We start from the raw sequence: 17,668 nt of genomic DNA on the forward strand, positions 1-17,668 counted from the left end.
TGGGCTTAGCCTGATAGGATCAAGCCTAATTTATAGGAAAAGGTAAACCTTGAGTTAGCAATAAAATTTTTGCGAGCGTTTTGTAGTATTATAAAAAGGGGGCTGGCTTTTTTGTATTAACCAGGAGAGATGGATGCCAGTTTAGCCTATTAGTCTATTTAGTCTGTTGCTGGTGTGGCAAATGTATTCCTTTAGGCATCTTCCTTGTGCTGAAATTCATCCCTAAGGCGCTAAGAGATTTTACCTTACCGTTCTCTTTCTTCTTCTCTGGTTTTTCTGCCTAGTCACTGGCTCTTTTTATCCCCTTACTGCCTTAGTGCTTAGCCATGACCTCACTTCCACACACCATCATCACATCTCCAGCTGTCTGCTAGACATAGTGACCCGTATATCCTACTGTCATCTCAAGCCCACCAAACCCAAGCCCATCCACGTCCCTGAGCCAGGCTAGCTCTGCCTGCCACTTTATCCCAGATCTGTCAGGGGTACTGATTCTCCCACTTGCCCAGACTCAAAATCTAGGAGTCAACTTTGACTTCTCCCCTGCTCTTTCCTCCACAGCCAGTCAGTTACCAAAGTCCTCAGAAGTCTGCCTTCACAATGCCTCTTTTCTATCCTCCCTGTCACCGCAGCAATAACTCTTTCTCAAGCCCTTGCTATCTCCCCCTTGAACTATGGCAGTGACCTCCACACTGGTCACCCACCCCTTCACATACTACTCCTGGGTATCCTAAGGCACAGCTCCAGTCCTGATATACCTGTCACGTCAAGTCCTGTCTCTCAACCTCAGGTTGAAGGCTTCCCATGCTCTCTCTGCTTCTACAACTTTAGCCAACTCCCCAGACTTGTCCTGCTTCCACTAACTACCCTCCACCCAGTCCCATCCCTGCCTATTTGCAATCACCCCATCCTTCAAGACTCTGATTCTCCCTACTGGACTTGAATGTCTTCAGAATCCTAAACACATTTTATTTCATTCCTTCAACAAACAGGAATTGAGTTCCAATTATTTTCCAGGCCCTATGCTAAGAGCTGTAGGTAATATAAGTATGAATACAACAGTACTCTTCCCTTGTGGCACTCTGACTAAGGAGCTGGAAAGATGGATGTAAAGAACTCGAAATCCCTGTCAGGGTGTCTCTGACTCCCATCGTATGGGCGCTTCCCCTCAGCCTACAAATATACTTAAAACCCTCCCCTCTTAAAATACCTCCCTCCTCCAGTCCCACCCCTATACCAAACTCCTAAGAAATGAGAATGTGTGTATTCTTACCCGTCATTGTTATCTCCAGTTCTTCCCACCAGCTCTTCAGCCCCCTCCAGTCAGGCCTTATCCACACCCTCCACTGACTTCGCTACAGTGAAGATCTCCTTCCCATAGACAAATCAAAAGACCACCCTCCTTTTTTATTCACCTCTCCGCAACATCTCAAATTGTCACCAGAACTGTTTCCTCTCCCTGTCCACTTCTGAAGTGTTAGCTGTTCCCCATGATTCTTTCCTTGCCTCTCTTCTCTTACTCTGTAATAAGCCTCCCCTTTCAGCCAAGACAATTCCTTGGCAGTTCCCATTCAATTCCTTTATGTCATTGATAACTTCCAAATCTATACACATATCCTATATCTTAGGCCTAACCTGTTGCCTAAATTCCAGACACTAAATCATCATTATTCTGACCCTCATCGTGCTCCCCAGTGAGCCCCCCTCACACCTACACCCCACCATGAACCCTTGTCCTCTGCCTGTATTCCTCAATCCATTACTATACTTCCTACACGGTAGGAAATCCTTGACTTTCTCTTTTTCCTTACTTCACATATCCAACTCATTGTTTAGTCCTGTTTATGTTATAAAAGATAACATAAAGAGTTTTTCAATCTCCCTGTTTTCCCACAACTGTTCTGGCTCAGGCCCTGTTAGCACTTATCTTGGCTCTAGCACCAAACTTCTCACTGGTCTCCCTACTTGCATTCCTCCCCTCAAATTCCATTCCATTCTCTACACTGTAGCCATTGAGTCCTCTAAAGTGCACAGCTTATCTGTTCATCCTCTCATTTCCAAGCTCCCTCCAGTTTCCATTCACTTACGCCACAAATAGTTACTTGCCACCTCCTAGGCATAAGCACTGTTTGGGGAACTGGTATGACAGTGGAAAGCAAAATAGGGTTCTGCCCTTGTTGACCTTCTAGTCTGGGATCAGACCAAATGCCTTAGGGTGGGGAGCAGGCAGTATCTACCATAAAACTCATCCTGCCTCCCCAATCTCGTGTCCTCATTGTCCTTATACCCTATTCTCAAGCCCCATCATATTAATTTCAGTGCCTATAATGTGCTATTCCATTCCACACTCCCTGCCCTTGCCCAGGCTCTCTTGGAATTGCCTCCCTCCCACCCACCAGGCCCCTTTTACAGATCCCCTGACACAGTCACTTCCTCTGGAGTTGTTTAGAAGGGCTTCCCTGGTAGCTCAAATGGTAAAGAATCTGCCTGCAGTGCAAGGAACCGGCTTCAATCCCTGTGTCAGAAGATCCCCTGGAGAAGGTCATGGCTACCCACTTCAGTATTCTTGCCTGGAGAATTCCGTGAGCAAAGGAGCCTGGTGAGTTTCAGTCCATGGGGTTGCAAAGAGTCAGACATGACTGAGGAAGGAAATGGCAATCCACTCCAGTACTATTGCCTGGAAAATCCCATGGACAGAGGAGCCTGGTAGGCTGCAGTCCATGGGGTCGCTAAGAGTCGGGCACGACTGAGCGACTTCACTTTCACTTAGTGCTGATCTCCAGAATGACCTGGATTCAAATCTCACACTGCACATGGTAGCTGTGTGACCTCTTCAAATTATCTGACAATTCTGTGCTTAAGATCTTCATAGGTTTGAGAATTGTCAGTCCATAAAAAGTGTGGAGACACTTTAAGTGCCTGACACATAAGAAGCCTTTAACCAATATTAACTATTACTGATGGGATCAACATATACACACTACTGTATATAAAAAAGATAACCAACAATGATCTACTGTATAGGACAGGAAACTATACTCAATATCTTATAATAATCTATAGGGGAAAAGAATCTGAAATATATATATATATTATAAATCAACTATATACTTCAGTTTTTTAAAAGACAAATATTCACTGTTATTACTTATATCTTTAGTATTATTGTTATACCTCTCATCACACTTCTATAATATCCCTTCCTACTAAACATATCTTACTATCTTTGCACCCCAGTGACTAACCTAGTGAGGCACATAGTGGATATGTAATAAATGTTGAAGGAAGGATAAGAGGACTGACTGTTCCAGGTTTGTGGTTTGGTTTCCTGTGATCACATAGGATTATGAAGGAATAACAACAACCTTAAGGCTTCTTCTGAATATCTTCTTGACCAGGTATCTAAGTGTATGTTATTTGCATTGTATAAGCAAGAGCTGGAGGAGAGTGAGCGAGAAAGGCACCTTGAGCTGGGCTAAACTGAACAAGACTAAACTATTTCCTTTTTTTTATTCATTGACTCTTGGGTCAAGAAGAAATTGACTTCCCTCAAGTACCATTCCCTTCCACTCCCGTTCTTCAGCCCCACCTCATCCTTTCCATTTGTCTCCTTCCCACTACCATGTTCCCCTCAAACATGCATAAATGAAACCCAGAAAGCAAAAGGAGCACTGAGGGAAAGGGGGAAGGAGTGGGAGAAGGTTAGCACCTCCCTCCTTCTTTGCTGAGATCAAAGCCTGTATTTGCACTTGCTGGCCGGCTGGCCTCTTTCATGCCCTACTCCACCTGTCTGGGAATGGCATTGCCACTTGCCCATTTCCTTTTCTCTTCAACACTGGAGGGCAGTTTCAGGGTGGGGCCTTGAACTATTTCTAGTGCAGGCCAAATCCCTCCATCCCAACATCTTCGCTTTGTGTGATCAGATTTCCTTTCCACCTCGCCAGTAACAAGTGGCGTGAGCAGAAGGCAGGAAACTGTGAAAGAAGTCAGTTTCTCTACTGGCCCTTGGAGGAGATCATGGTTTAAGTAAGTGGGAAACCACTGGTGCTTCTGGACTTTTGTCTGGCAGGAGGAACAGGCTCTTCTTTCTGCATCTGGGGGTGGGGAAGGTCCCAGTGCTTGGCCCAACATCCCCCGGGGTCCTGGTGAGGCACGAGTTAGGCAATGGCTTCTTGCCCCAAGAAAAGAGAATTCACATGTACTGACATCCTACCATGTGCTAGGCTGGCCTCTGTGGTCGGCCCTTTAATGTATATTATCTCTGTGATTCCTAACAACCCAGTTGGGTCAGCATTTATCATTCTTCTGGTAGCAATGAGAGAAGCAGCTTGCCTGAGGCACACAGCTCAATCCAAGTATGGAAACTCCAGCTCTGCCTGACTATGGTCAGGGCTCTTGCCGCCTCATCATGCTGCCTCGAGAGCTGAGAAAACTGTTCATGCCATCAATTGGCTCTTTGCATTATTCCACAGAATTAACTGAACAGCCAGCTAAACCTTTTGTGAATTAGCATAATTCAGCATAATTTTAAAGTAAAGGTTGAAGGAGAACCTTGAGTTCTCCTCTACAGGCTCTACAAAGAGAATGTGACATAAGTTTCTGCCTTGGCAGAGTTCATGGTCCCATAGAAAAGAGTTAACGAGCACAAAACTAAAAACATAATAAAACACAGAAACAGAAATACCGTGGGAGAGCCAGAGAGGCAAAGAGGGCACCACCTTTGCCTTCGATACAGCCTCTGCCTTCCTCGTGCCTGTCTCTTCCCTCAGCTCCAAGCAAAGCTGCTCAAGGCTGCCATGTGGAACCAGATCACAAAGCAGGGACTTATATCATCTGTGTTCCCGAGCCTAAGAATAGTGTAATAAGTAGTACCTAGGAATAATATTTGATTGGCAAAGGTGGGGAGATGTTTAGGAACCCAGGCTTACCTGCAGCCAGACTTCTTCAGCAAAGAATGGGTTATTTATGGGTTAGTTCAAGCCGGATGCTCAGCCAGCCAGGACAGGAGCCTCGATCCCAGTCAAGCTGAGCTCCAGCACGTGCCAGTCAGCTCCGGCCCCAGCTGACCGTCTTGCCACCGTGTGCTCTCAGCCCAAGAGGGGGCTAAAGCTGGAGAGCGGCCTGAGCATGCAGCAGGCCTTCACAAGGAGGACATGTTGTTCCAGACACTCAGCGCAAAACAGATAGCTCACGACACGCCTTGCTGACAGAGGATCAGCAGTGTTATCTTTGTAGATGGATGCAGAACATTCCCTCCTCCTAGACCTCAGCGAGGCCCCTTGCCTCTGATTTTGATAGCATTTGATGCCAGGAGGTCGGGTGTCTCAGAGTGACTTCTTCAGTGGAGCTGCCTTTCTTCTGTTGCTCGCTCTAAACCCATCTGTCCTTGCCCGTGAAATGAGTGTACTACTTGACAGCCTCTGGAGTAGGAGAGGCCACTTAAGGAGAGAGGGCTACACCTGTTTGAAGCCTTCTCTTCAAGAGCCAAGCCCATGAGGTTCTCAGGTTTGGACTCAGGGGCCCTCCTTGGCTAAAAATACAAACCTCTCAGGTTTCTTTGATCAGAATGGGGGAGTTAGTTTCTGTAAAGACGATCTCTACACAGGGCATCTTCTATCTCCAGAACTTGGGACTTCAGACATCAGCAAGTAATAACTTCAGCAGGAAGGAACTAGACTCCTCTCCTTCTTAAGAGATAAAAAATAAATAAATAAAAGAAAAAGCATTATAATCATTGGCACAGTCTTGGTCACTTTTCTTTTAATTAGATATGAGGAGTCTTCTGTCATAGATGTGCAAAAGTCATCTTCCCATCAAATTACTCCCATAGATTCCACAAAGATGCTGTTAGAATCCCTAGAGATTATTCCACAGCCTCTCCCATGGTGCCAGATATATATCCAGACTCTTAACAAGGATAATTTGATGGCAATGGCAATCACCTTGGATTATTTTTAAAAGGCTCTTTGAATGACATCAAATTCATGACCCATGCCAAGATCCCTTGTTTTCATGCCCTCTGTACCATTTTTTCCAGGGAATTTGAATTTCCCTGGCTTACTTACTGCCTAACAATATCACTATTGAAAGCACATAATGTTAAGGACCATATGCTCTCTCTCCAGAAAGTGTGTACAAATACTATTTCTGTTAAAAACTAAACAGAAATAGTAGCTTTGCATATTTCCCATCCAAAAACTTCTCCCAATTGAATGATTCCCTTTGTCATAGGGTGTTTTTCCCCAAGCGGCCCCTAATAGAGAAGCTGAATCAGATATTGTGACTTACCAAAGGTCACAAGGAATCATCTAGTGAGCTAGAAATAGAAACCAAAAACCTCTATTTTGATTCTCTGAGTTTAAAAACAAACTCTACTACCGAAAAAATAGAAAAACTAGGCTCATTTGACATTCCTGTTGCAGGGAATTCAAGGCAACCAAAACTAACAGGCCTTGGTCTGTGAGGACCAAGGAGGTGACTAAGACAGGTGTTGCCTGCCTTTAAGGAGCTGATAACCCAGTATAGGGAGATCAGGTCACTGTTGAAAACTCTCTACACACTGAAGAGCACCTAGAGGACCCCAGAGGAGGCCTTGTCCATCTTCACAGCCCCTACAGCAGCCAGCACAGTGACCTGTATGTGATATGCAGGCAAGCACTGTCTATCTGTTGAACAAGGGCCATAAGAGATGTATCAACAGAATGCTCTGGGGCTTGTGTAGAATGAGGGACAGCTTTGTGAAGGAGGTGACATTTGAGCCGTCCCTGGAAGGTTGGAGAGGTTTTTCACAGGCAGCAGGGGATAGGGGAGGGACTTTGCAGGCCCCAGGAAAAAACAATGGCAAAGATCCTCAAGAGGGTGAGGGACCAAGCTGGTCTCATTTGGGAGAACCCAGAGCTGGCCAGTGTGGCTAGGGGAGAGGGAGTGAGTGAGCTGAGGCTGGAGAGAAAAGTTGAGATGTGAGCAGAGGATCTTGAACACCAAGCCAAAGAAAGAATTTTGCAGTGGACTGTCACAGGAGGTTTGAACAAGGGGACCAGTTTCCTGCTGCACCCTCCTGCCCTGCCCATCTGGGCCTTCCTTGCCTTGTCGGTAGCAGTGGGTTGTTGTTGTTCTGATTGTCCGTGGTTTGGTTTGGAGGTTTTCTGTGGTTTAGTTTGTTTTTTGGCCTTTCCCTTTTCCTTACAGTTTTTCACAGCATATGGTCCTGATTACGTGCTGGAAATCACGCCAAGCTGCCGGCCAGACCGCAATGAGCCCCACCGAGTCCAGCAAATCCTCAACTACATCAAAGGTGAGCACCACCCTTCAAATCCAGCTCTCCTCATTCCACCCAGCTTGTGGTGACCCATCAGTGGGGGCTTCCCCAAATACCATTTGTCATTTGGTGGCTAGACTTTACACTGACTCGAAAGGGAATCCTCTTCTTGGCCTAAGAAGCTTGTAGTTGGAATTCTGAACTGGTCCCTCTGGTTGGGATTGTCATTTGGCCAACTAATGTCACCTTCAGGGAGACAAAAGTTTCAGCTTTAAGCACCTCCAGTGGAAAGCCAGTTCTAAAGTGTGCCCTGGAACTCTCTTTGAAAAGGGCAACAGTAAAACCCTCTCAAAGATAAGAGAAGGTCAAGTCAATTCAGATTTGGGAATGGACATGGGGGCAGGAGGGCTCGCAGGCATTCTGTTCCAATGTGGTTCATTGGTCCAATAGTGCTTTGAGTGACTGTAAGCCCATAGTGAGTAGTCAAAGATTTTGAAGCCCTGGGAGTGTGTTCCCCAGTCTCACTTAGAGCACTGGAGATGTGGCTGCTTCCCTATTCTTCCTTTCCCTAAGGTTGGCCTCCAATTATTCTGGCCTCTGGACAGAGGGAAAATGGCAGTCATCAGGTTATTGCCCAACTTGATCACACTGTCTGCTAGCTGTTTGGAGACACTGTTATTAGAAACCCCCCTCCCAACCCCAACTGCTGTTTCACAACTAAACTCACTTCATCTATAATTTTTTTAAGTTGTTTTGGTACCCACATTCCTATTTAATTGAATTTGTGTGTACATGTGCATATTTTGGGGGGTCCTAATTATTTGCAGAGTTAGAAGGCCAAAGGTATCACATTGCCCATAATGGAGAGTGAAATTCCTGTTTATTCAACTAACAACCAAGATAGCACCAGTTCTCCTAACTTCGATTCCCTCATTGGAATAGAATCCAGCACAAAAGAGAAGCCCATTCTGTGTCAGCGTTAGTGTGAGGGAACACGTTGTCCTGGGGAATCTCTGCCGAAAGTGATATTAAGGCCATGTCATCTAATACAGCCCAGTCTGTGACAACAGCCTAGTCCATAGCCACTGACTCCACATCCCAGGCTCCTTTGACGAGAGAAAGATTTCTAAGCTCATGAGTCATAAACTCATGTGCTCACAGCAGTGCTTATCAGCTCTCAGGTATCACACAGCCTCAGCCTTTCCCTGATCCTGTAGTTTCAAGGCACCTTCCTCTGGTCTCAGTGGCTACCAAAAGTCTTCACTTCCTAACCAAATCCTCCTCCCTCCTTGAACCTTTAAGGCCTTTAAAATCCTTCTTTTCCTGGCCTTTCTCCAGCCTTTCTTACTACACTGCAGACTTGATTAACACATGCTCCCACCCTTGTTTCCTCCCGTCCCTCTCAGATCCTGGACCAAATTCTCATACCCCCTTTCCTTTCACCTTGCCATTTTCCCCTCATCCAGACTCTAAATCCTTGTAGAGCAGAGACAAACAATAGAAACAGAAACTAAACAAGGCTCGGCAGCCACTTGCTCACACCTACACATGTGCAGATATCTTTATGCCCTCATGCTTTCCTGCACACGTACCCATATCTCCAGAGAGTGCTGACCTTGTGCTATTGAGGAAATGGAAATGAAAAGCAAGAGAAGACATAAGGAAGGTAATTCAAAGGGAAGAGAATTAGGAAAGATAAGAAACCCAAAAGAAGTATACATGTTTTAAAAAAAATACTCATTTAAAAAATGAGATGTAAGATTGGTTTGAGGATTGGTTTAAAAATAATAATAACAGAAAATTTTAGAGGATATGCAAGTTACATGGAAGTCAAGATGTTTTTTAAATATCCTAACAGGTTAAAGCAATATTCTGATTGCAATACCATGAAATTAATGTATAGACCAGGAATTGGGTCTTCAAAAGCAACTGGACACAAGCAAGATAGGAAGACATGGCTTCACAGGATTTTGTCTGCAAGAGTTAGGGATTTTAGTCAGTGTAAGTCACCATGGCAAGGTAGCCTCCAGAGATGTTAATGCAGTATTGACCTTACTTTAAAAGATCTTGAGACAAATAGGAACATATGTTTCAGGAGGTCAGGATGGGGAGAGGATTGAAGCCCAGGCTCCAAGAGGTCTGGTTGGAGGAAGATCTGGGATTCTGGAGAAAAGAAGACTCAGGGGGATGTTGTCCCATATCTCTGAAAGGCTGTCACAGAGCAGAGGGTATAGACAGAGTCTATGTGGTCACAGGGCACAGAGCTAGGACCCATGGGTAGATATTATTACAAGGCAGATTAAGCAGATTTTCATTTGAGATAAATAATTTTATAATGATTACAGCTATCCAAAGTGAAACAGACTGCCCAGAAAGGAATGAGGTCTCTATTACTGGAGACCTACAGAGACAAGAGACAAGATTGGCTGTCATATTGTAGATGGAGTCCTACGTTTGGAGGAGGGTGATTGTACTAGGCTATCGTGAAGGTTCCTTCCAATCCTAAGATTCTAGGATACTGTACATTAATTATGTGAAAATACAAAAACAATAAAAAGATGAGAATGCAGGGGTTGGTTGATGAGTCATAGTTGGGGTGGGGGGTTTGTGAGGGAGGTAATACTGTGTATAGGAAAGAACTGATGAGGAGAAGAAAAGAAACAAAGTGGCTAAGAGTGGGTGGGGAGGAGCCAGGGAGGGCAGACAGCAAATAGAATGGCTATAGATTACTAGGAATCTTCAGATTTTTCCATTTAGCCATCCCTTTCATATTGACAAAGTCTTGTGTTCTAGCCATGCAAATGAGCAGAGCACATAAATCCAGAACCGAAAAGAAATGCAGTTAAACCTACAAGAAGAGGCTAGAAAGAAGCCCAAATGTTAAAAATGGCCAGGCTAACCTGCTATACTGAGACCATGCCCCTCCAGCCTGGTGACATGCTGCCATCAGATAGTGCGTTGCCATGACAATGGTCAGTGTGGAAAGGCTGCTGAATTTTCTGCATTCTGAAAGATTTTCCTGAACCTGCGTAAAAGACTATCATCTGTTCTTCGATATAAAACCTCAGTGAGGCTGGCCACTTCTTCCAGTGCCTCTCCCTCTCCCCCTCCGCACCTCCCCCCATTCAAAACAAAGGTGGGGGCAGAGCCAAAGATTATTTGGGGAAGTGGATGGCAATGAGGGAGTGGATGGACTACATTCCACTCTATGGGAAGGAGTTTCACCAGCATATCTGGTTGAATTTATTTAGCCTTTGAGCTTGGGTTTTCTCTCTTTCTCACCACATCCCTTAGAAGCACAAAAAAAATGGGATTTTTTTAACCTATATTGGAGAGCAAACCTGAGGAGGTTCATCTTATAGTGATAAATTCCATATGCTACAGGATGACTGGCAAATTTGGACCTCACTTTATCCTGTCTTTACTCCCTATTAGACTTTCTGAAAGAGGAAAAAAAGACAAAAATAAAACCATGGAGAGTCTATTCAAGCTGTTAGTTTTATACAGAGAAAAACTATTGTGTTGTTCCCACAAATCGTTCTTCTCATGTCAATGAATCTTGAAGATTTGTGTGATTGTTCACAAGGAAGTATAGGTTAGAACGTGGATCATTCAACCTAGATCATGACCACTACTGTAAAATCACCCTTGAACCATCTTCATGTGCTCAAACTTGTTTGCCTTTCCTCTCTGGTTGACGTACTCCAGAGGAGTTAGCTCACAGAGAACCTTCCAGAGTTGAAACACTGCTGATGTGATCAATCCCCAGAGGCAGCTAGCTCCTTGAGCCTGCCTAGCTCTGCATGGGGAAACAGGGGTAGAGGTTTTCTAATCCCTGGTCCTGATGACATTTGAATCAAAAGTCCCTAGAGGGCCAAAAGCTTCATGTTGCAGTCCAGGCTGGACCTGGTCGGGGAGGGGCAGGAAAGATTGAGTTGTGCATATGTGAGAATGTGTTGGAGTTGTAACTGGAGGTTTCTACACTTGCTCTGAGTTCCCAGACTACCCTACCTTTGCCAGAGATAGAAAAGGAAACAAATGGGACCAGGAAGTAAGGAGGAGGAGAAAAAAAGATAGGAGGCAGTAAGAGGGAAGAGCAGATCTTATAGACATCTGCCCTTTCTGACCCTTAATGAAGGAGACTTAGTATGGCAGCCTCTATGGTGCAGAGTTGGGGAGATGGACCAGCAAACTCATGTGGGTGTTGGGAGAGACACCACAGGAGAAATAATAAGAATAATAGCTACTATTTATCTTACAGATGAGGAAACTGAGGCTCAGAGAGTATAAATTACTTGGCCAAGGTCACCTTTATTCATTCAGCAAGTAATTACTAAGCACCTCCTCTGTGCCACACACTGTGTTAATAGGTAGTGGAGCAAACATTTGAACCCAGGGCTGTCTGAATTGAGGCTTGGGAGTCAGGTTTGTCATTTCCAGAGTCCTTCCTCTCTTCGCAGTGTTGCCCTATCAAGCCTACTCATCATCTACTTTTTCCAGTCACCCCTGGTAAACCCCTTCCACCTTGTACTACATACCTGACTCCTTCTGTGTGGTTGATCCAAAGCACCTGATATCTGATTTCTCTCTGGAAATGGGAGGAAATCATCTATAAGCGGCATTTGAAATTCTTGTCCCTGATATAGGCCTTTTAGCCATGCCCTCCCCCCTTACTATACTGTAACTGAACCTTCCAGCTCTATTTTGTGCCGAGTAGAGAAGTAAAAGAGAAGGACAGGTTGAAGAAGCCAGTCCACCTGACTCCTACTGTCTGAATTGTGCTGTGATCACCAGTCCCAGTCTATTTACAGTTCCACAGCCCCAAGCCAAGACCCTTTGCACATCTACAGGTAATATTCTCGGGGGAACCACTGTGCTCAGTGTAAGCAGCACCTCCTCTGGCAGCCTGATGTCTGGGATTGACATTCTTCTAGGGACTAGCAATTGGGACATCAGGTCTGGGCATGTCCAAGACCTGCTGGAGTCCCCAACTTGAAGCAGTGCTCCTGCCTGGTGGGACTCCACAGCATGAAAACTCAGCTTATTTCCACACCTTCTCTTGCTCCCTGAGAAGCCATGAGGATAAATTGAAAGGCAGGGCCAGACCCAAGACAGATTGACCATTTGCTTCAGGGCTTCTTGGAAGGACTTTGGAGCAGGATTTTGGAGCCTACTATGAGCCAATTTGCATGACTTCAGGTGAGGATCTCCGTGCTGTCCATCCCTTATCTCCCCTTGCCATCCTCTGTCCTTTTTCTTAATCCCTCTCCAGCTCACTATGGTCTCTTCTAGGAACCTCTCTTGCTTCACTAAATGGTGTAAGAATTGGAAAGCTTGGTTATTGTTGTTGTTGTCATTGTTACACAGAAAAAGTTGTCAATATGTCATACTGAGTATTTTAGAAATTCTAAAATGAAAATGAAGGCTATTCCCCAAAGTTCCAGTAATTTCAACAGCAGCTTTTAACAAACCATAAAAACCCTTGACAGGTTACTTTTGAAGACTTGAAATACCTACCTAAATCCAGGAGGTGGGAACTCCTATCATTGAAAGCCTACTGTGCATCACCATGCTATATTCTTTACATATGCGATCTCATTTTTTTCTCACTATTACCTTATAAGGTAGGAAACTGGTGCCTGCAGAGGTAATATAATATGCCCACGGTCTCATAACAAGTAAGTGATGACATCAGGATTTGAAGCTAGGCCTGGTGCCTCTCCTCTCCTTGGCACTATTGCTCGGTCAAGTCTAGTCATCATCCCACGTCTGCTCTTTCCAATCACCCCTTCCCACCTTGCAATGTCTCCCAAAGTGAGGTTCTGAACCAGGTTGATTTTAAGAAGTATCACTGTGTCTCCACATTAAAGCCCAGGTAAATCAATCAATGAATATTTTTTGGAACTTCCCATGTGCTTAGTGTCATGAGACATATAAGAGAAGTTTAAGACATTAATCCTGCCTCTGAAAAACAGCTGAGAAGTTGAGATGAGGAGCCAAAACTAACCCCCTTAGACAGGTCAGGACATAATAAGGGCTGATGCAAGATAGAAGAAGAGAAGTAAAACTTTAGGGAGAGTACTTTCATAAGGTTGGGATGTTTTGAATAGATAGAAGAGGAAAGTGCTCATAAGCAGGGGAAACTTGGATAGGTGGGGGCCAGGGAGAGATGGCAGGTTTCCTTGAATTTCATACTAAATTGTACATATCAATACAGTAAAGTTGGAGCCATTCTAGGTTCTGAAACTAGGACATGACATGATCCAGTGATATTTGGATGGATCATGGTGGTAATTCAAGGGTGAGCCTTCAAAGACCTGGACCAGAACACTGGTGGTAGGATACTCCCTCTCCTATTCCTCCTGAATGACTGAGAGCTGTTAGGAAGAGAGTGTCAATAGCATGTGGAGGTATATCATTTGGTGATGTATCATTTATAGGGGATCAAGGAGAAAGGAAGAAGTAAAGATGACTCTGAGGTTTCCAGCCTTGATACCACCTGGGATGGGGAGCCATCGGGAGTAGGGGATAGTTTTACAGAAACATATACTTGATGTGTTCTTTTTTAATACACTGAATTTGAGATACGATACAATGTTAGTATAACTACATGGAATAATTTGTTGCAGCCAATTAAAAAGAAATTTTTAAAGCTAATTTGATGACGAGAATAATTTGCTCATGGTAACAATCTTAAGTGAAAAAACAGGGTGTGAAATGATTTAATACCATATAGTCTCAACTTTGTAAATATATATAATGTGTGTGTGAGTGAATGTATAGCTATGCATAGCAAAACACTAGAGGGAAACGTACCAAAAATTATAACAGTAGTTATCTTTGATGGTAGAATTGAAATTATGGGTAATTTTTTACTTGTTCTTTATTCTTTTTCTGTTATTTTTCAAAATTCCTATGTGAACATGTCTTACTTTTACAGTCAGAAAAAAGAAATACATGTTGGAGCTTTTTAAGAAAAAGACAATAATCTTTTATCATACCTTATGTCCCAATTTTTAGTTTATAAAATCTGGTCACTGTAGCTGCAAATAAGGGACTGGAGATGGACTATTTTACATGTCTGAAGTACTGATTCCTTTCTTAGGTACCTCGAGTAATTCTAGGGTGCTTCCTTTTGTCTTGAAAAGCATATCATGATGTAAAACCTCTTCAATCTAATAGAAGGGCAGAAAATCCAGATAGCTCCCTAGGACCACCACCCTTTCAAAAAGTCTCATTCTCCAAGGCAACTGTCTGTCTCTCTTTTGGGGTTTTCTCTTCTGTGCCATTGATCTATGTGTCTATTCCTGTCTTGATTACTGTAGCTATGTAATAAATCTTAAAATCAGGTAGAGTGATTCCTCTTTCTTCCTTTTCAAAGTTGTTTTAGCTATACTAGTTTCTTTGCCTTTCCATATAAGCTTTACAATAATTTTGTCTATATCTTAAAAAAAAAAAAACACCTTGAGATTTTGTTAGGAGTTGTGTTAAATCTGTATATCAATTTGGAGAGAATTTCAATCCATGAACATGGTATATTTCTCAATTTATCAAGATCTTCTCTTATTTCCTTCATCAGCATTTTGTAATTTTCAGTATACATATCATTAACAGGTTTTATAAAAGTTTTTCTTTTATTGAGTTATTATGTTTTTCATTTTGGTTTCCATGTGTTTGTTGGTATATAGAAATATATTTTTTGTATATTGTGCTTATATCCTGTGACACTTCTGAACTCATTTATAATTTCTAGGTGTTTTCTTGTAGACTCCTTAGGATTTTCTACATAGATCACCATCTGCAGATAGAGACAGTTTTCTTTCTGTCTGTCTGATCTATATGCCTTTTGTTTCCTTTTCTTGCCTTATTACACTGGTTAAGACTTCGAGTATTATGTTGGATAAGAGTGGTGAGAACAGATATCCTTACCTTGTTCCAGAATTTAGAGGGAAAACATTCACTCTTTTACCAATAAGTATGATGTCAGCTCTAGGTTTTGTAGATTTCCCTTAAAAGTTGAGAGAGTACCCCTCTATATTTCTGGTTTCATGAGAATTTATGTCATGAATGGATGTTGAATTTTATTTAATGTTTTTGCTGTATCAGTTGACACTAATACTGGCATATATGTAATTTTTCTTTTTAGCCTTTTAACATGGTAGGTTACATTGATTGATTATCAAATATTGAACTAGCTTTATATACCTGGGATAAATCCCACTTGTTCATGGTGTAATGTATATAGTATATTATATATTAGATTAGATGAAATCTGATGATATATATTAGATTAGATTAGATATGTTATATATTGTTTATGTGCTAAGTCGCTTCAGTCATGTCCAACTCTGCGACCCTATGGACTGTGGGGTCACAGTCCATAGGAGCCCTCCAGGCTCCTCTGTCCATGGGATTCTCCAGGCAAGAATAATGGAGTGGGTTACCATGCCCTCCTCCAGGGGATCTTCCCTACCCAGGTATTGAACCCACGTCTTTTACATCTCCTGCATTGACAGGTGGGTTCATTATCAATAGTGCCACCTGGGAAGCCCATATTATATGTTGTGATTAATTGTGTTAGTCACTCAGTCATGTCCGACTCTGTGACACCATGGACTGTAGCCTGCTAGTCTCCTCTGTCCATAGAATTCCTCAGGCAAGACTACTGGAGTGAATAGCCATTCCCTTCTCCAGGAGATCTTACCGACCTGGGGATCAAACCTGGGTCTCCCACACTGCAGGCAGATTCTTTACCATCTGAGCCATTAGGGAAGTCCATATAGGACTAGTATTGCCCTGATACTGAAAACAAATGATGGTATCACAAAAAAGAAAACTACAGACTAATATCCTTCACGAAATGTAAAGCCTTCAATAAAATACTAACAAATAGAATTCTTAGTTTTTAATTCCTAGAAATAAATATATATTTATTTTATATATTTATTACTTTTTGTTTTGTTTTGTTTAGTAGTTAAGTCGTGTCTGACTCTTTTGCAAACCCAAGGACCGTAGCTCACCAGGTTTCCCTGTCTATGGGATTTCCCAGACAAGAATACTGGAGTGGGCTGCCATTTATTTCCCCAAGGGATCCTCCTGACACAGGGATCAAACCCACGTCTCCTGCATTTTACAGGCAGATTCTTTACCACGGAGCCACCACCAGGGAAGGGCTTCCCTCATAGCTCAGTCGGTAAAGAATCTGCCTGCAATGCAGGAGACCTGGGTTTGATTCCTGGGTTGGGAAGATCCTCTGAGAAGGAGGAAAAAATACCCACGCCAGTATTTTCGCCTGGAAAATCCCATGGACAGAGGAGCCTGGCAGGTCCATGGGATTGCAAAAGTCAAACAACTTAGTGACTAAACCACCACCATCAGGGAAGCCCCTATATCTTATATATATTAGTAAGGATATATGAATATATATATGACATAGGTGTATTATATAATGTATATATAATACATATGTATATTATATAAAATATATATAATATATGTATATTTCAGTTCAGTTCAGTCTCTCAGTCATGTCTGACTCTTTGTGACCCCACAGACTGCAGCATGCCAAGCTTCCCTGTCCATCACCAACTCCTGGAGCTTACTCAAATTCATATCCATTGAGTCAGTGATGCCATCCAACCATTTCATCCTCTGTCGTCCCCTTCTCCTCCTGCCTTCAATCTTTCCAAGCATCAGGGTCTTTTCCAATGAGTCAATTCTTCACATCAGATGGCCAAAGTATTGGAGTTTCAGCTTCAGCATCAGTCCTTCCAATGAATATGCAAGACTGATTTCCTTTAGGATGAACTGGTTGGATCTCCTTGCCATCGAAGGGACTCTCAAGAGTCTTCTCCAACACTACAGTTCAAAAGCATCAATTCTTCGGCCCTCAGCTTTCTTCACAGTTTAACTCTCACATCCATACATGAGCCCTGGAAAAACCGTAGCTTTGACTGGACGAACCTTTGTTGACAAACTAATGAATGTCTCTGCTTTTTAATATGCTGTCTAGGTTGGTCATAACTTTTCTTCCAAGGAGCAAGCATCTTTAAATTTCATGGCTGCAGTCACCATCTGCAGTGATTTTGGAGCCCCCCAAAATAGTCTCTCACTCTTTCCATTGTTTCCCCATCTATTTGCCATGAAGTATTGAGACTGGATGCCATGATCTTAGTTTTTTGTTTTTTGTTTTTTTTTAGCTCTGTATTTTATTTTTTTTTAATATAAATTTATTTATTTTAAATGGAGGTTAATTACTTTACAATATTGTATTGGTTTTGCCATACATCGACATGAATCCCACCTCTTGAAGAATTTTCCACAGTTTGTTGTGATCCACACAGTCAAAGGCTTTGGCGTAGTCAATAAAGCAGAAGTATATCTTTTTATGGAACTATTGTGCTTTTTCAG

At 42.9% G+C, this 17,668-nt stretch overlaps 1 protein-coding gene across 2 annotated transcripts in view; it reads left to right on the plus strand.

Moving 5' to 3' along the window:
- HDAC8 (histone deacetylase 8) overlaps positions 1 to 17,668 on the plus strand; it is a 254,295-nt gene that overhangs the window by 214,819 nt on the left and 21,808 nt on the right. For both annotated transcript variants that reach the window (XM_052663085.1, XM_052663086.1), the window contains exon 10: positions 7,189 to 7,294. In XM_052663085.1, coding sequence (XP_052519045.1) covers positions 7,189 to 7,294 — 106 coding nt within the window. The remainder of the gene's footprint in view (positions 1 to 7,188; positions 7,295 to 17,668) is intronic.

Source organism: Budorcas taxicolor, chromosome X (assembly GCF_023091745.1).
Source record: "Budorcas taxicolor isolate Tak-1 chromosome X, Takin1.1, whole genome shotgun sequence".
In the NCBI taxonomy this organism is placed as follows: Eukaryota; Metazoa; Chordata; class Mammalia; order Artiodactyla; family Bovidae; genus Budorcas; species Budorcas taxicolor.